At 42.7% G+C, this 15925-nt stretch overlaps 1 protein-coding gene across 2 annotated transcripts in view; it reads right to left on the bottom strand.

Moving 5' to 3' along the window:
* Nucleotides 1–15925, bottom strand: part of CUL3 (cullin 3) — an 85572-nt gene that overhangs the window by 13353 nt on the left and 56294 nt on the right. For both annotated transcript variants that reach the window (XM_056564888.1, XM_056564887.1), the window contains exons 4-7: nucleotides 11847–12007; nucleotides 10027–10141; nucleotides 6361–6589; nucleotides 1656–1801 (exon numbers count right to left, since the gene is read on the bottom strand). In XM_056564888.1, coding sequence (XP_056420863.1) covers nucleotides 1656–1801; nucleotides 6361–6589; nucleotides 10027–10141; nucleotides 11847–12007 — 651 coding nt within the window. The remainder of the gene's footprint in view (nucleotides 1–1655; nucleotides 1802–6360; nucleotides 6590–10026; nucleotides 10142–11846; nucleotides 12008–15925) is intronic.

The following is a 15925-nucleotide window of genomic DNA, read 5'->3' as shown; positions in this document are numbered from 1 at the left end:
TAGTTTAAAGTCTACCTGTTGTCCACAAAAACATTTCTATATAATGTAGATAATACCATTAAATGTATATTTGTAATATACATTGGTTAAAAAATGTGTACATTTTTGTGTGTGGAAAAATGCTTTCCCTGCAGTCTGTGTGTCTCTATGAGGAGACCAAATACAGGAAGTGATGGTGGGACAAGCAGGGATCCGTGCAGGCTCCTGGCTTGTCAATCATCCTGATGTATAAGCCAGGAGAATGTTATAGAGCCTCAGTGCACACTGTCCTGCTTTTTCTTAGTGTAGAGAGTAGGGATCGACCGATATCGATCTTTTTTGGGGCCGATACCGATAATCTGTGGAATTTAAGGCTGATAGCCGATAACTTATACAGATATTCCGGCATCCTGCAGGTAATTCTAAAACTGGGCCGGTGCGGTGGGGGGCTTTGCATTATCGGATTATCGGCAAAGTAATTGCAGATAACTTCCAAAATCGTGAATATAGACCGATAGTATCGGCCTAACCCATAATCGGTCGATCCCTAGTACAGACCCCTGCTTGTCCACCCTCACTTCCTGTATTCGGTCTCCTCATAGAGACACACAGGCAATAGCAGGGACAAAAATATACACATTTTTTTTAACCAATGTATATTACAAATATACATATAATGGTATTATCTATGTTATATAAAACGTTTTTGTTGACGACAGGAACACTTTAAATGGTAAATTGATAGAAAACAGTATTAGTGAATTTCATCAATTACATGGAGTAAGTGCATTCACACAGTATTACGCCATAGATACATGAGTGATGTATTTTTTTTTATGTTTGAATTTTTTCTGCAGACAGAGGATACGTTTTGACGTAGTGGAGTGTCCCTTTAACAGGAAGGATGGTACCAGGTATCAGGTGTATGGGAAGAGTAGTGGTGACAATCACTAATACAAATGGGATAACTAACTGGAAGTTTCATGAAAATTTTAGACTATGGGGAAGATATATCAAAACCTGTGCAGAGGAAAATCTGTCCAGTTGCCCATAGCAACCAATCAGATCGCTTCTTTCATTTTGCAGGTCTGGTTAAAAATGAAAGAAGTGATCTGATTGGTTGCTATTGGCAAATGGGCAGCTTTTCCTCTGCACAGGTTTTGATAAATCTTCCCCTATATGTTCAGCTAAGTGCCAGATTTCTACTATTATCCAAGCAGTAACTGATCCGGTCATTCAATTCATTGGTGTTTTTTAATGTCAACAAAGTATGAAATAATTATCTTGCCGGCTAACTGGACACATTTAGCAGGAACACCTGTTGGACATATTAGAGTGGTTACAATATGGGGACTATGAATGGCTGCTGAATATACCAATTTCAAGCTAATAAAATCAATTCATAAGGCAGTGTGTTTCCCAACCAGGGTGCCTCCAGCTGTTGCAAAAGTACAACTCCCAGCATGCCGGGACAGCCGTTGGCTGTCCCGGCATGCTGGGAGTTGTAGTTTTGCAACAGCTGGAGGCACCCTGGTTGGGGAAACACTGTTATAAGGTTTAAATACAAAGAGGTCTTTCCTATTTACCAACTGAATAAAAAAAATATAAAATTCAGATAATGGAGCAGAGTGGCAAATAGAAATGGACATTTCAGCCTTTTGTCAGCGTATACCAACCTGTATATAATCAACAGGATTCTTCCCTTCTCCTTCTTCAGAAACCAACGCTTTGCCTTGTTCTCGTAGATACAGACTCATGCACTCACACATTGTCTTCAGGCCATTCGGGACTCTACTAAACAACTTGTACATACATGCTAGATCTGAAAAGAAATGTCAAAGAAATACACAAAAAGGATTAAAAACAGAAAATCTTAATGTGTTTTTCCAAAGGGGAAATATTTTGACTCTATAAGTGTTACCCCAGGAGCTCAGTTTCCAACATGTTATTGGAGAGAGAGTTTCTATTCAACATTTATGTAATCTCACTCCTAACCAAATACTGAGGATTAACGTCTGCCGGCAGATCTAGTCCAGTGTTTCCCAATCAGGATGCCTCCAGCTGTCCAGGCATGCACCCTGGTTGGGAAACACTGTCTTTATACTGTACAGAAATGGCTGTGTTCACACTATATAGTTCATTCTAAGGCTGCAACGATTAATCGATGTAATCGATTAAAATCGATAACGGGATTCTTGTCGACAAATTCCGTTATCGAATAATCGCCCGATTCGTTGTCTGCCGTCTGTGGCAGCAATGAATGAATGAAGTCGACACGTCCCACATATAGGCTACATTCATTCGTTTATTCACCACCGCCCGACATGTCCCCGCCGCTGCCCTGCTCCTAGTGCAATCAGCGCAGCGCCGGGACGTGCTGCTCATCTCCGTCGGGTACAGATGAGCAGCAGAAAATAGACATGTCCCGGCGGGGCGCTAGGAGCAAGGCAGCAGCGGGGACATGTGGGGCGGCGGCAGCAGGGCCCCCCTTGTAGACAGCTCACCTACAGCTGTCCTCTGTCGGGGCTGCCCCTCTGCTGCACAGTTCTAGCGTCCGCATCATGCAGTCCTATGGAGGAGCATGTGACACACACGTCACTCCACTCCTCCCCTGCGCCCAGCGTAACGTTACGGAGGGAGCAGAGTGACGTGTGGGTCACATGCTGCTCCATAGGACTACATGATGCAGACGCTAGAACTATGCAGCGGAGCGGCAGCCCCGACAGAGGACAGCTGTCTACAAGGGTGGGGGCTGCGGTCTAAAGGAAGGCCCTGCTCTCTAAAGGGGGGCCCTGCTGTATACAAGGGTGGGGGCTGCTCTCTAAAGTGGGGCCCTGCGGTCTAAGGGGGGGGGGGGCGCCCTGCTGTCCAAAGGGGAGGGGGGCCCTGCTGTCCAAAGGGGAGGGGGGGCCCTGCTGTCCAAAGGGGAGGGGGGCCCTGCTGTCCAAAGGGGAGGGGGGCCCTGCTGTCCAAAGGGGAGGGGGGCCCTGCTGTCCAAAGGGGAGGGGGGCCCTGCTGTCCAAAGGGGAGGGGGGCCCTGCTGTCCAAAGGGGAGGGGGGCCCTGCTGTCCAAAGGGGAGGGGGGCCCTGCTGTCCAAAGGGGAGGGGGGCCCTGCTGTCCAAAGGGGAGGGGGGCCCTGCTGTCTAAAGGGGAGGGGGGCCCTGCTGTCTAAAGGGGAGGGGGGCCCTGCTGTCTAAAGGGGAGGGGGGCCCTGCTGTCTAAAGGGGGGGGGGCCCTGCTGTCTAAAGGGGGGGGGGGGGTCCTGCTGTCTAAAGGGGTCTGTAAAAGCAATGGTCTGCAGTCTGCACATACACGTGTATAGGAGTGCTATATTAAAAAAAAAAAGTAGAAAATAAATAAAAACTATTTAAATTTACGGCTCTCCAATAAAAATTAGCTCCCCCTTTTCCTATTGCTATACAAAAAAAGTAAAATAATTTTTTCTTTTACATATATATGATACTACCGCATGGGTAACTGTCTGAATTATTAAAATATTAGTGAATCATTAAAAAATTTTTTTTTTTATAGTTCAGTTACCCATGCGGCAGTATCAAATTTACGCTGGTTTCTGTACAGGATCATTAATAATGACAGCAACCTGCGTAAACGATAAAAAAAAAAAAATCCAAAATTGCTGATGTTTGGTCACATCACATGCTAGAAACTTTTAATATGGCCATTGTACATAGTTTTTCAAGTAGAATCAGCTGAACCCCTTTTTTTGGGGCATTTTGACATTTTTTCCGATTAATCGATAAAATTATCGACAACTAATCTATTATTAAAATAATCGTTAGTTGTAGCCCTAGTTCATTCTATTGTCCTGTATTCGGTTGGGTTCACACTATATCATGCTAGGCATCCTGGGAGTTGTACTTTTGCAACAGCTGGAGGCACCCTGGTTGGGAAACACTGTCTTTATACTGTACAGACATGGCTGTGTTCACACTATATAGTTCATTCTATTGTCCTGTATTAGGTTGGGTTAATACTATATCATGCTGGGAGTTGTAGTTTTGCAACAGCTGGAGGCACATTGGTTGGAAAACACTGTTCTAGTCTGTGTAGGCATCATCAGGCCCCGGCAAGGTTTCAATGATGAGAGAAAGATATTCCCTTTCTTCTTTTACAGCTAATGCCATATTGTTAGTCTTACCAACCTTTAATAATTTTCCATGAATGAACATGACCACTAGAGGGCTGCACTTTGCTAAACACTAATGATATCTGCAGTAAACCTAATCTAAAAAAAAGGAACCGCCAAATAAGAAAGTTGGTAACTATTAGGGGAAAAAAAAACAACAACTGTACATGAAAACATTATTGCCATATATCTACATTATACAAACCAGTCTAAAATGAAAACACTGTCAGTACATTTCTAATCTATATGCTATCACTACTGAAAGATCGTAAAAGCAGCTTTTAGAATAGAATCGCTTTAATGTCAGCAACACTATATAGCTCCCTCCTTACCCTGACCTATTAACTCAAGGCGCTGTCTGCGCCAGAAGAAAGGGGACAATTTCCCATGACTAATACCCCTAAGTATGCGCTGTAGAAACCTGGCAAGGCTGTACCTGCTATAAAACAAGTGAGCAAGAAGAAACCTTTCATTTCAACCAGTGTCTTAACTACATGTTAACTACTGTATTTATCAGCGTATAACACGCACTTTTAAAACTTACATTTATGGCAAAAACTCTCCCTGCGTTTTATACGGCGATAAATGTTCTGGTCACTGATTCAAAGTGTCTGCAGCGCCGGCTGCTTGTAAAAGATCAGCAGCCCGGCCGCGGCCACTTTAAAACAGTAACCAGCGGCGGCTGTTGCAGCCCAACACTTCTCCCCTGCTCTGCATTTTTATACTCCATTACCTGCAGACTCAGGTCAGGCAGCGGATTTTGTGAGGCTGTGCGGCAGATATGTCGAGGACAAGTGACTTCTCCTGCTGGCTCCTCAGCACGGCGTCAGGGACGTCACTCCTCATTCCCTGCAGCCGCCGATGGTGGCTGTTCTAAAGTGGCTCCGTCAGGGCTGCTGAACTTTAACAAGCAGCCGGCGCTGCGGCCACACTGACCAGCAGCGGCTGCAGAAATGAGGAGTGACGTCCCTGATGCTGTGCAGAGGAGCCGGCAGGAGAAGTCACCTGTCCTTGACATACCTGCCGCACAGACACGCAAGACCCGCCACCTGACCAGAGCCTGCCAGAGCGCAGCCAGGTAATGGCTAAATAAAAAAATATAAAAAGTAGGAGGGGGGGGGGGGGGGGGGAGAATAACGAGGAGGTGCGGAATATCGAGCAGAGGAGGATAACGAGCAGAGGGAGGGATGACGAGCAGGGGGAATGAGGAGGCGGGGGGGATAACGAGCGGGAGGAGGATAACGAGCAGAGGGAGGGACGATGAGCAGGGGAATAATGAGGCGGTGGGGGGGGGGATAATGAACAGGGGGAATGATGAAGCAGGGGGAATGATGAGGCAAAGGGAGATAAGCAGGGGGAATGATGAGGCAAGGGGGGGATCACAAGCAGGGGGAATGATGAAGCAGGGGGAATCACAGGGTAAAGGAGGCACACGGGATTGGGGGGGGGGGGAGTAAATGTGGCACGGGGGCTCATAAAAGGGGTGGAATGATGTGGCAATGGGGGGGGGGGGACTAAACTGAGGAGCAGGGGTCATTAAAGTTGGGCAGATGATGAGGCATATAATGCAGAGCTTCCAAGTCCATTATTTTACATTTATTTTTTTCTCAAATTTCCCTGTGAAAATGAAGGTGTGTGTTATACGCCGATATATACGGTAATAACCTTAAAAACACCAAGCTCACAAGCTTTTACTCTAGCCTTAAGAGGAGGGGACAATCCGTATACGCTAAGTCTTGGTCAATCTCAGGTATTGTTGTACTAAATATTGAATCACTTACAGCCTTGTGAGTACACAGATACCTATGTAAACACATTTTTTTCTTATAATAATCACCTTCCATTTCACCAGCTGAACATATGATACTGAAAGGCTATCTGGGCATGCTGGGAGTTGTAGTTTTGCAACAGACGGAGGCCCCCTGGTTGGGAAACACTGCTCTGATCTGTATGATGGGCGAGTGTGGAGAAAAGGATTTCCCTAGTGGTAATAGGGCATACAGACGAAGGGTTAACCAGATGGCACAATCCTTTAACATTCGATTCAAACAGGCTTCTAATCCCCAATCCTGGTTCAATGCTCTTTAAAGTGGTGAGTATTTACTCTACATCCAACAGGTGGCACCAAACTCTCGTCTAAACTACTTCACATATATTATTCTGTGCAGCATCGCCTATTGGCGCTCTTCATGAGGAGATTCTTTACCCCTTTAGTCCCACTTAGGTGACATACCTTCTGTCTTTCCATTCTTCAGCATATGAACTAGCCCAGAGTTCTCCATCTCCACAATGGTCTTCATGTGCTTGGAGATGAGCTCCCGCTCCACCACCTTTACAATGGGCTCTTCTGTGGATTTGTCTAGGCAGTGCATGACTCGTTCTATTTCTTCATTTATTCTAGCCTCTACTTTCTTTATGTACACTGAGGCACTGTTTTCTGCTAAAAACTTCTGGCTTTCCATCTGTGCAGAAAACAAAGGCTCGGTAAGGATTTGATGACTTGAATGGTAAAAGCTATACAGATGCCTTTCATGAAATGTGACACGCAACCAACAAGCTTCCAGCCGAAAATCCTTTACATACACGATAAAGGAAAACATTCTGCTCTTTCTGCTGAACCTGGCTCTGTATTTTATGACAGAACTCAATAAGCACTTAGAAAGGATTTGCAGCTGATACAAGGAGTGCTAGTGAGGGAAAGAATCCAATTCTTTACTAATCTGGACCACCCCTTTAATCAGATTGTTGTGCACATGTTAGTAACATTTTATTATTATAATGTAGTAATACGCTCTTTTAAGTGCTACTGTTTAAAAATCTTTTCAAATATCTTAAAGTGGTGGTTGCTAAGTGAGAAGCTGAACCCTCTGAACTAAACAACACGTGAACAGTAGCGCTCCGCTGTGTAAGTCTCCCTGTTCATTTTTGTGATCACAGAGGGGGAGATTTATCAAAACCTCTACAGAGGAAAAGTTGCCCATAGCAACCAATCAGATTGCTTCTTTCATTTTGCAGAGGTCTTGTTAAAAATGAAAGAAGTGATCTGATTGGTTGCTATGGGGAACTGGGCAACTTTTCATCTGCACGGGTTTTGATAAATCTCCCCCAGAATGTGTCAGGACCTAGACCCCTCCCTGATCAAAACTTCTGACATGCCATTATGACATGTAACATTTTTGAAATGACAGTAAAATATAATAGTTGCAGAATAAAAAGGTTTAGGCGTCCGGTAACAACTGCAAGTTCAGACTAAGGTGCAGCCTACAGCAGAGTAACGGCAACATAACCTTGTTTAGTGGGACTGACCCAGGTAGCCCTCCAGAAGGCTAGCTAAAGGCTTGATTTTTAGTTGCATTTAAGGGGCTATCCAGGAAAAAAACATATATATATATATATATATATATATATATCTCCCCACTGGCTCCAGAAAGTTAAACAGATTTGTAAATTAGGTGCAAATTAGAAAAATGTGTGCAGCTCACAACCAGGTATTCGAGGTTATTGTGGTTAAAGGATTGATCCCCACCAATCCAAATGGGTAAAAACTAAAACAAAGATTAACCACACCTCAAGAATACTACCCTAGGGTACACAGTGAATAATTGTTTGAGACATAAAGTTTTGAAAAAAAGTGCAGATTTTATTAAAACAATAAAAACCTAAATGGTTAAAAATATCAGAGCAATGTCAATGTTATCTTAAACTGTCATTGGGCCCTAATGACAGATTTAGAAAATATGAATATATATATATATAGCAACCACCTAATATAGAATAATCTATAGATGTAAAAAACAAATGCAATTTTTCAACGATATATAATGATCCGGAGTCGACTATTAGTCCGGCACCTATGATGAATAAAAAAGGGCTGATAGTCCGGCACTTGTAATGGAAAAGGCAAAGTCACTTGATGGACTGATGTACAGGTGTATAAAAAGCTGCCCACAGTTGTTAGACAAATGCAAAGTTCAACCTCACCCTGGCTGCTGGTCCCGTACTGCGACGGGCCGATAGTTGAAATTCTTGTATTGGCTGCAGCAATCCCGGCGTGAGAGCCTGGATGGATATGGGCTCCGGCAGGAGACTCTCTCGGGAGCGGTCCGTGGTATCGGCAAATACCTGGATGTGTATCGGACCTTCGCTGGAGAGATCGTGGCTGGGTTCTGGTAGTGCAGGCAGCAGGTTGGTAATGCGCTCAGTAGGAGAGGATGTTTGATGAATGCAGCAAGTGGTGCACAAAGTTCTGGTCCGGCTTCAGTCTAGGTGGTGCGTGCAAATTGTGCTCTGTTCAGATTAGATATCAGCCTAGACGCGTTTCAGGGTGCTAAAAACGACCCCTTCCTCAGTAGGCGAATTCGCCTACTGAGGAAGGGGTCGTCCATCAAGTGACTTTGCCTTTTCCATTACAAGTGCCGGACTATCAGCCCTTTTTTATTCATCATAGGTGCCGGACTAATAGTCGACTCCGGATCATTATATATCGTTGAAAAATTGCATTTGTTTTTTACATCTATAGATTATTCTATATTAGGTGGTTGCTATATATATATATATTCATATTTTCTAAATCTGTCATTAGGGCCCAATGACAGTTTAAGATAACATTGACATTGCTCTGATATTTTTAACCATTTAGGTTTTTATTGTTTTAATAAAATCTGCACTTTTTTTCAAAACTTTATGTCTCAAACAATTATTCACTGTGTACCCTAGGGTAGTATTCTTGAGGTGTAGTTAATCTTTGTTTTAGATTTGTAAATTACTTCTATTAAAAAATCTTAATCCTTTCAGTACTTATGAGCTGCTGAAGTTGAGTTGTTCTTTTCTGTCTAAGTGCTCTCTGAGGACACCTGTCTCGGAAACTGTCCAGAGAAGAAGCAAATCCCCATAGCAAACCTCTCCTACTTTGTGCAGTTCTCGAGACAAGCAGAGATGTCAGCAGAGAGCACTGTTGCCAAACAGAAAAGAACAACTCAACTTCAGCAGCTCATAATTATTGGAAGGATTAAGATTTTTTTTATAGAAGTAATTTACAAATCTGTTCAACTTTCTGGAGCCAGTTGATTATATATAAAGTTTTTTTTTCCTGGAATACCCCCTTAATTTCAATAGCACAAAGTCACACCCGTTTCAGACATCACTGACTGAAGTAGCTTGGGAGCCGTATTAAAGAAGACTTGTGTTCATTCCTAAAATCCCTATGTACTGGTATCTATGAATTCCTTAGGGAGAGCTAATCACATACTTTTTATATGATTAGTCTATCTGCCCACCATTTCAGTGTTGTAGGATGCTTAATTCTCATCTGACAGAGTCCTGAATCTGTAAGATGGGCGTGCATAATTATGATGTGCTGGAGGTATGGGTGGGCTTATTGGGACTGGGGCATGAATAACTTATGATATCTGAGTACGTGCTCCCCACGCTTCCTTCTGACATATTGTGCAGGATCTCGCAAGACTGACAATGTCAGAAGGAAGAAAGCAGAGTGCCGCGATAAGCCCACCCATACCTCAAGGGCATCAATACTTATGGACGCCCATATGACCAATTCAGGAATCTGTCAGATGGGAATAAAACCTGGCACAGCTCCAGAACATGAGAGGTGGATTGAGGGTTTGTGATCAGCTCCCTCTAAGGAATCTATACATGCCAGTATATAGCAAAGACTGCTTGAATATGACGGGAAACTGACGGGATCTGAGCTGAGACCATTATCTGACATTTCAATGTATGTCACATGCATTTCCATTAAACATGGCATTGATACAGACAATTCTACTTGGATTTTCATGGTGGTTGAAATGTAACAAAAGATTCCTGACGTATACCTCCAACAGAAAACTTCAACACAATGTGAACACAGCCTTACACATATCTGATCGCAAGCTCATACCTGGAAGAACTCTGCTGACATTTCCAAAAATGGTGCTTCAAAGTCTTCTTCATACACTGACCTTCCCTCCAAGCCAAGGATCATAAGCATCTGACAGGCATTCCTTATGGCGCCTCTGTTATAATTTACAAAATATAATGTAATATTGGTCAGTTATAGAAAAATCTACATTAAAAACAACTGCATACAGCAAGTCAAGCTGATTGTATAGATGTATCAATGATACACAAAGATTTCCCATCCAGATTGCCTAGGCAGGAATAGTCAATCGAGGCTTCACATGGAGGAAGATGTATCCTGTCTTACACCTTTGCATGCTGGTCAATTTCTATGGGTATTCCCATCACATACAGAGGATATATTACATTACAGTAATATAAAGATGGTACAACCTCTGTCCTGGTTCTGATAACCCTCCCTTAGTATTCAACTCTAAACTGTGAAGGTTAAAAGGGGTATTTTTAAATAAACTGGTGCCAGAAAGTTAGATGTGTAAATGCCTTCTGTTAAAACAATCTTCCAGTACTTATTAGCAGTTGTATGCTACAGAGGAAATTGTTTTATTTTTTAATTTCTTTTTTGCCTCGTCCACAGTGCTCTCTGCCGTATCAGGAACTCTCCAGAGCAGGAGAAAATCCCCATTGCAAACCTATGCTGCTCTGGACAGTTCCTGACACGGACAGAAGTGTCAGCAGAGAGCACTGTGGTCAAGACAAAATAAAAACAAAAAGAAAAGAATTCCCTCTGTAACATACAGCCACTAAAAAGTACTGGAAGGGTAAAGTTTTTTTTTTAATATTTGTCCTTTACAAATCTGTTTAACTTTCTGGCACAAGTTGATTTAAAAAAAAAAAAAAAAAAAAAAAATTATATATATATATATATATATATATATATATATATATATATATGTGTATATGTATATGTGTATATAATATGTGTATATGTATATGTGTATATAATATATGTATATGTATATGTGTATATAATATATGTATATGTATATGTATATATAATATATGTATATGTATATATAATATATGTATATGTATATATAATATATGTATATGTATATATAATATATGTATATGTATATATAATATATGTATATATATATATATGTATATATAATATATGTATATGTATATATAATATATGTATATGTATATATAATATATGTATATATATATATATATATATATATATATATATATATATATATATATATATATTTTCCACCGTAATACCCCTTCATTCACTCTTATTTGATCCTTGCCAAAACAAGAATGTAGATGGCGGTGTTCTGCAAATAGTCTACACCGGTGGTCTCCAAGTCGTAGACCTCCAGATGTAGCAAAACTACAACTCCCAGCATGCCCGGACAGCCGTTGGCTGTCTGGGCATGCTGGGAGTTGTTGTTTTGCAGGATTTGAAGGTCCACATTTTGAAGACTACTGACCTACACAGTGCCTAGTATACTCCACTCCAGCTCCCCCGTGCATTCTGTTCACTATCACAAGTTCTTCATCCGGGATCAGCAGGGGACTAAGTGAGGTGATAAATATCTGACAGTGTACAACAGTGGTCTTCAACCTGCGGCATGCTGGGAGTTGTAGTTTTGCAACATCTGGAGGTCCACAGGTTGAAGACCATATGCTTCAAGACCATATGTTTCATTATTAACCATTATACCTTGATCAAATACTTCCATTCGAGCTTTGGGATGCAATACAAAGGCACTCTCTAAATTGTGTTACATTTCCACTAATACAGTCCTCAGTTACAAGTAAATGACAAAGGTGATGCACAAGCACATTTACCTGTCCACTACTTCTCCTTTCCGCTCTCTTGCGATCATGTCTAATAAGGTTTGCCGTAGATGATCTCTTATGCAGCCGTAGCGGACAACTTGATCGCGAAATATTATCAAGCCCAGGTTATAGACATTTTCAACGTTATTCTGTTGGACATAGACTCTATCCTGAAACACAAAGCATTAATAGTGTTTATTATAATATAGGTAAATATGCCTATTCCCACAGTACAAAGAGACTGTATGGAAGCACACAGAGTCCAGTGCAACCCCATAGTACAGAAATGCAGGAAATCCATGTCTTATCTATAGTGAGTGCTTCATGAAGTGCAGTTTTTTTCGGAGACCTTTTCCCCTAGAAGCACTTATAACTCTGACAAGGGAAAACCCTTTGTATGCTGCCATAAGACGACAGAGGCATACCGCTTCTTTATGGCTATCCTATTACTGCTCTGTATAATAGAAAGCAGTAACATGGGCATTACTTCTTCTGCCCCTCAGCGCTCCAACTTGCCCCTGCCCACATCTGAGAAGTAACATTGTACGGCTATTGGACATTGCACGCGGGCATGGTTTCGTCTACATCCAAGGATCATACTATGGTACCGCCACGCTTCTGTTTTCTTTAGGTATACTTCCGATACATTGATAGGGTGGAACTGGAGCACAGGGAATTAGATGACGCTCTACTCTCAGATAAGAGCAGGGTCCCAAGTCTTCTGTTGCAATAAAGTGGAGGTGGTGTGTAGCAGACATAATGTATACTTTGACAGATGATCAATGTCACATGATATGCACAAGACATGCAATAAAGATACGGCACCAAAAAAATTAGCTCACAACTAAAAAATTTTTAGAATGCCCCTATATCATTTCTAGCAGCTCCCACGGGCAATGAATAGGAGTAGCAGTCCGCAAAAGCCACCACGTGCTACCGATGTTCCATAATGAAGGATCATCTTTAACGTATCCCTGTCACTTGCCAAAGCTTCCTGACATGCCCCAGAGACATACCAAACGTTATGATCAGTTGGGAGAAGCACACATGGGGGTATTATGGTATCAGACCACACCAAGACAAATAACTTAATATAGTGTTGTCACTTATTGTAATAGCTTCAACATGCTTTTGCATTATTCACCCTACAGGAAGTTATGTAGTCTTTTTAATGTCAGTGTGAGACAACACATCATCCTATGCTATCTCAGGAGGTGTGGCTGAATCTTGTCACTTTAGCCCCACCCCTTGAGTGATGTAATCCTCTACAGCCAACATCATCCGCCTGTCATGCACACTTATACGTTGAGTTCACACGGAGTAAATCAAGAGGAATTGCCGCCGAATTTTTTTATTTATTTTCGCACGGAATTGCACGCGGAAATGGGAGAGAAAGAAGTGAAGGGTTTTCAGCCATTTCCACGCAAAAACGATGTTGGGCGAAATGTTATTTTACCATTGACTTCTATTGATTTCTGCTAGCGGATTCCGCTTGAAGAATGAACATGCTCTTTCTTCAAAAGGAACGGAATTCAGCGGGGGCATTCCGCTACCAGAATTTCCATAGTGTGAACAGGACAGTGGAAAAAACATTAACCCCTTAACGACGCAGGATGTATATTTACGTCCTGCGCCGGCTACCGCGATATGAAGCGGGGTCGCGCTGCGACCCCGCATCACATCACGTCTGTCCCGGCGCTCATCAGCGGCCGGGACCCGCGGCTAATACCACACATCGCCAATCGCAGCAATGTGCGCTATTAACCCTTTAGAAGCGGCGGTCAAAGCTGACGCCGCTTCCAAAGTGAAAGTGAAACTATCCCGGCTAGTCACTCGGGCTGTTCGGGACCGCCGCGGTGAAATCGCGGCATCCCCAACAGCTTACAGGACACCGGGAGGGCCCTTACCTGCCTCCTCGGTGTCCGATCGACGAATGACTGCTCCGTGCCTGAGATCCAGGCAGGAGCAGTCAAGCGCCGATAACACTGATCACAGGCGTGTTAATACACGCCAGTGATCAGCATGAGAGATCAGTGTGTGCAATGTTATAGGTCCCTATGGGACCTATAACACTGCAAAAAAAAAAAAAAAAGTGTTAATATAGGTCAATTAAACCCCTTCCCTAATAAAAGTTTGAATCACCCCCCTTTTCCCATAAAAAAATAAAAATAAAACTGTGTAAAAAAACAAACATGTGGTATCGTTGCGTGCGTAAATGTCCGAACTATAAAAATATATCATTAATTAAACCACACGGTCAATGGGGTACGCGCAAAACAATTCCAAAAAAGCTTATTTTTGGTCACTTTTTATACCATTAATAATCAGGAATAACGATAAGGTGTAATTTTTATCGAAATATGCACTGCGTAGAAACGGAAGCCCCCCCAAAAGTTACAAAATGGCGTTTTTTCTTCGATTTTGTCGCACAATGGTTTTTTTTTTTCATTTTGCTGTGAATTTTTGGGTAAAATGACTAATGTCACTGCAAAGTAGAATTGGTGACGCAAAAAATAAGCCATAATATGGATTTTTAGTTGGAAAATTGAAAGGGTTATGATTTTTAAAAGGTAAGGAGGAAAAAACAAAAGTGCAAAAACAGAAAAACCCTGAGTCCTTAAGGGGTTAAAATCAATGGGCAGAGGAGATGTGCATTCATTTGGAGCAGAGACTTCAAGAGGAATTACTCGAGTAAATTCCTCTTGAATTACTCCGTGTGAACGCACCCCTTCATCATTATTAGGACATTTAGGGAGAACAGGGAGAGTTCACAGTATGCTGTCTTTTGCTGAGCAATGTCAGAGGAAGAGGAGCGGATAGGGAATGAATGCAGCAGCTGCAATGTTTTGCGACCACTCTGGGTTGGAAACTGGCAAGAATAATGTGGGAAGAGTAGGCAAGGTGGGAGGGCTGGGATGAAGAGCTGAGGAAAACCATTGCATTCTGGGAATTGTAGCACTGAGCGACTGCTCAACCAGGAAGCATGGTTATCTAACCTAGGAAGAGAGCAGTTCCTCAGAAAACAAATGGATTTTTTGTGGTTTCAGAACTGGGTCAGACAGGTAAGCAATGCTAATGTTCTTCTGCAGCATTTTCAAATTTTTTTTTTTTTACCGGACGACAGAATACCCTTTAACCCTTTAAACGAAAACTGTCAGCAAGTTCACCCACACTTAACCCAGTACATTGGGTTATAGTGTGGGTGACCAGGAGTCTGTAACATGCTCACTTAGTAAAGTTTTGTTTAGGGCGAGTTTGCATCCTCTAAAGTGTCCGCCATCCATCCTGGTTTTGCGCGCAGCAGGCAGGCAGGTCACCCGCCGGCAATCTCGCTTTGGGTTCCGGACTCAGGCGCCCGAAGCCCGCCCCCCCTTGTTGCATATTAATTTCTTGTTTCTCCACGTCCTAATGATGTGGAGTTATCGGCCCCTCTGAGTGCTGCGATCTGTCTTCAGAGCGCATGCACTGTTTTGTTTTACACAGCTCTCTGTCCTAATGACGAGCTGTGCGTCCCCAGAATCGCTCTGCACCGCAAAACTGCGCATGCGCTCTGAAGCAAAATCGCAGTGCTCAGAGGGGTAGATAACTCCACAACATTAGGACGTGGAGAAACAAGAAATTAATATGAAACAAGGGGGGCGGGATTCGGGTGCCTGCATCCAGGAACCCAAAAGTGAGAATGCCAGCGGGGGACCCGCCTGCTGTGCGCAAAACCGGGATGGATGGCGGACACTTTAGAGGACGCAAACTCGCCCTAAACAAAACTTTACTAAGTAAGTGAGCATGTTACAGACTCCTGTTCAGAGAGTGAACGCTTAATGGGGTACTCTGGTCTTAGAATCTGCATGTCTGCAGCTTCTAAAAAAAATAAATAAATATATATATATATATATATATATATATATATATATATATATATATATATATATATATATATCTTGGTGTCGACGAGTCAGACTGTAGCGCCACTAATGGCTGACCGCAGCAGTGTCCTGCCTCAACCAGTGTTTGGCCGAGCGGCAGTGTGGTGTATTGAGCCCTGGCCACAGTCTTCTTCCTGGTGTCTGGGCCAAACACATCAACATACT

Source organism: Hyla sarda, chromosome 3, assembly GCF_029499605.1.
Source record: "Hyla sarda isolate aHylSar1 chromosome 3, aHylSar1.hap1, whole genome shotgun sequence".
NCBI lineage: Eukaryota > Metazoa > Chordata > Amphibia > Anura > Hylidae > Hyla > Hyla sarda.
This window is presented reverse-complemented; position numbering and strand designations above follow the sequence as displayed.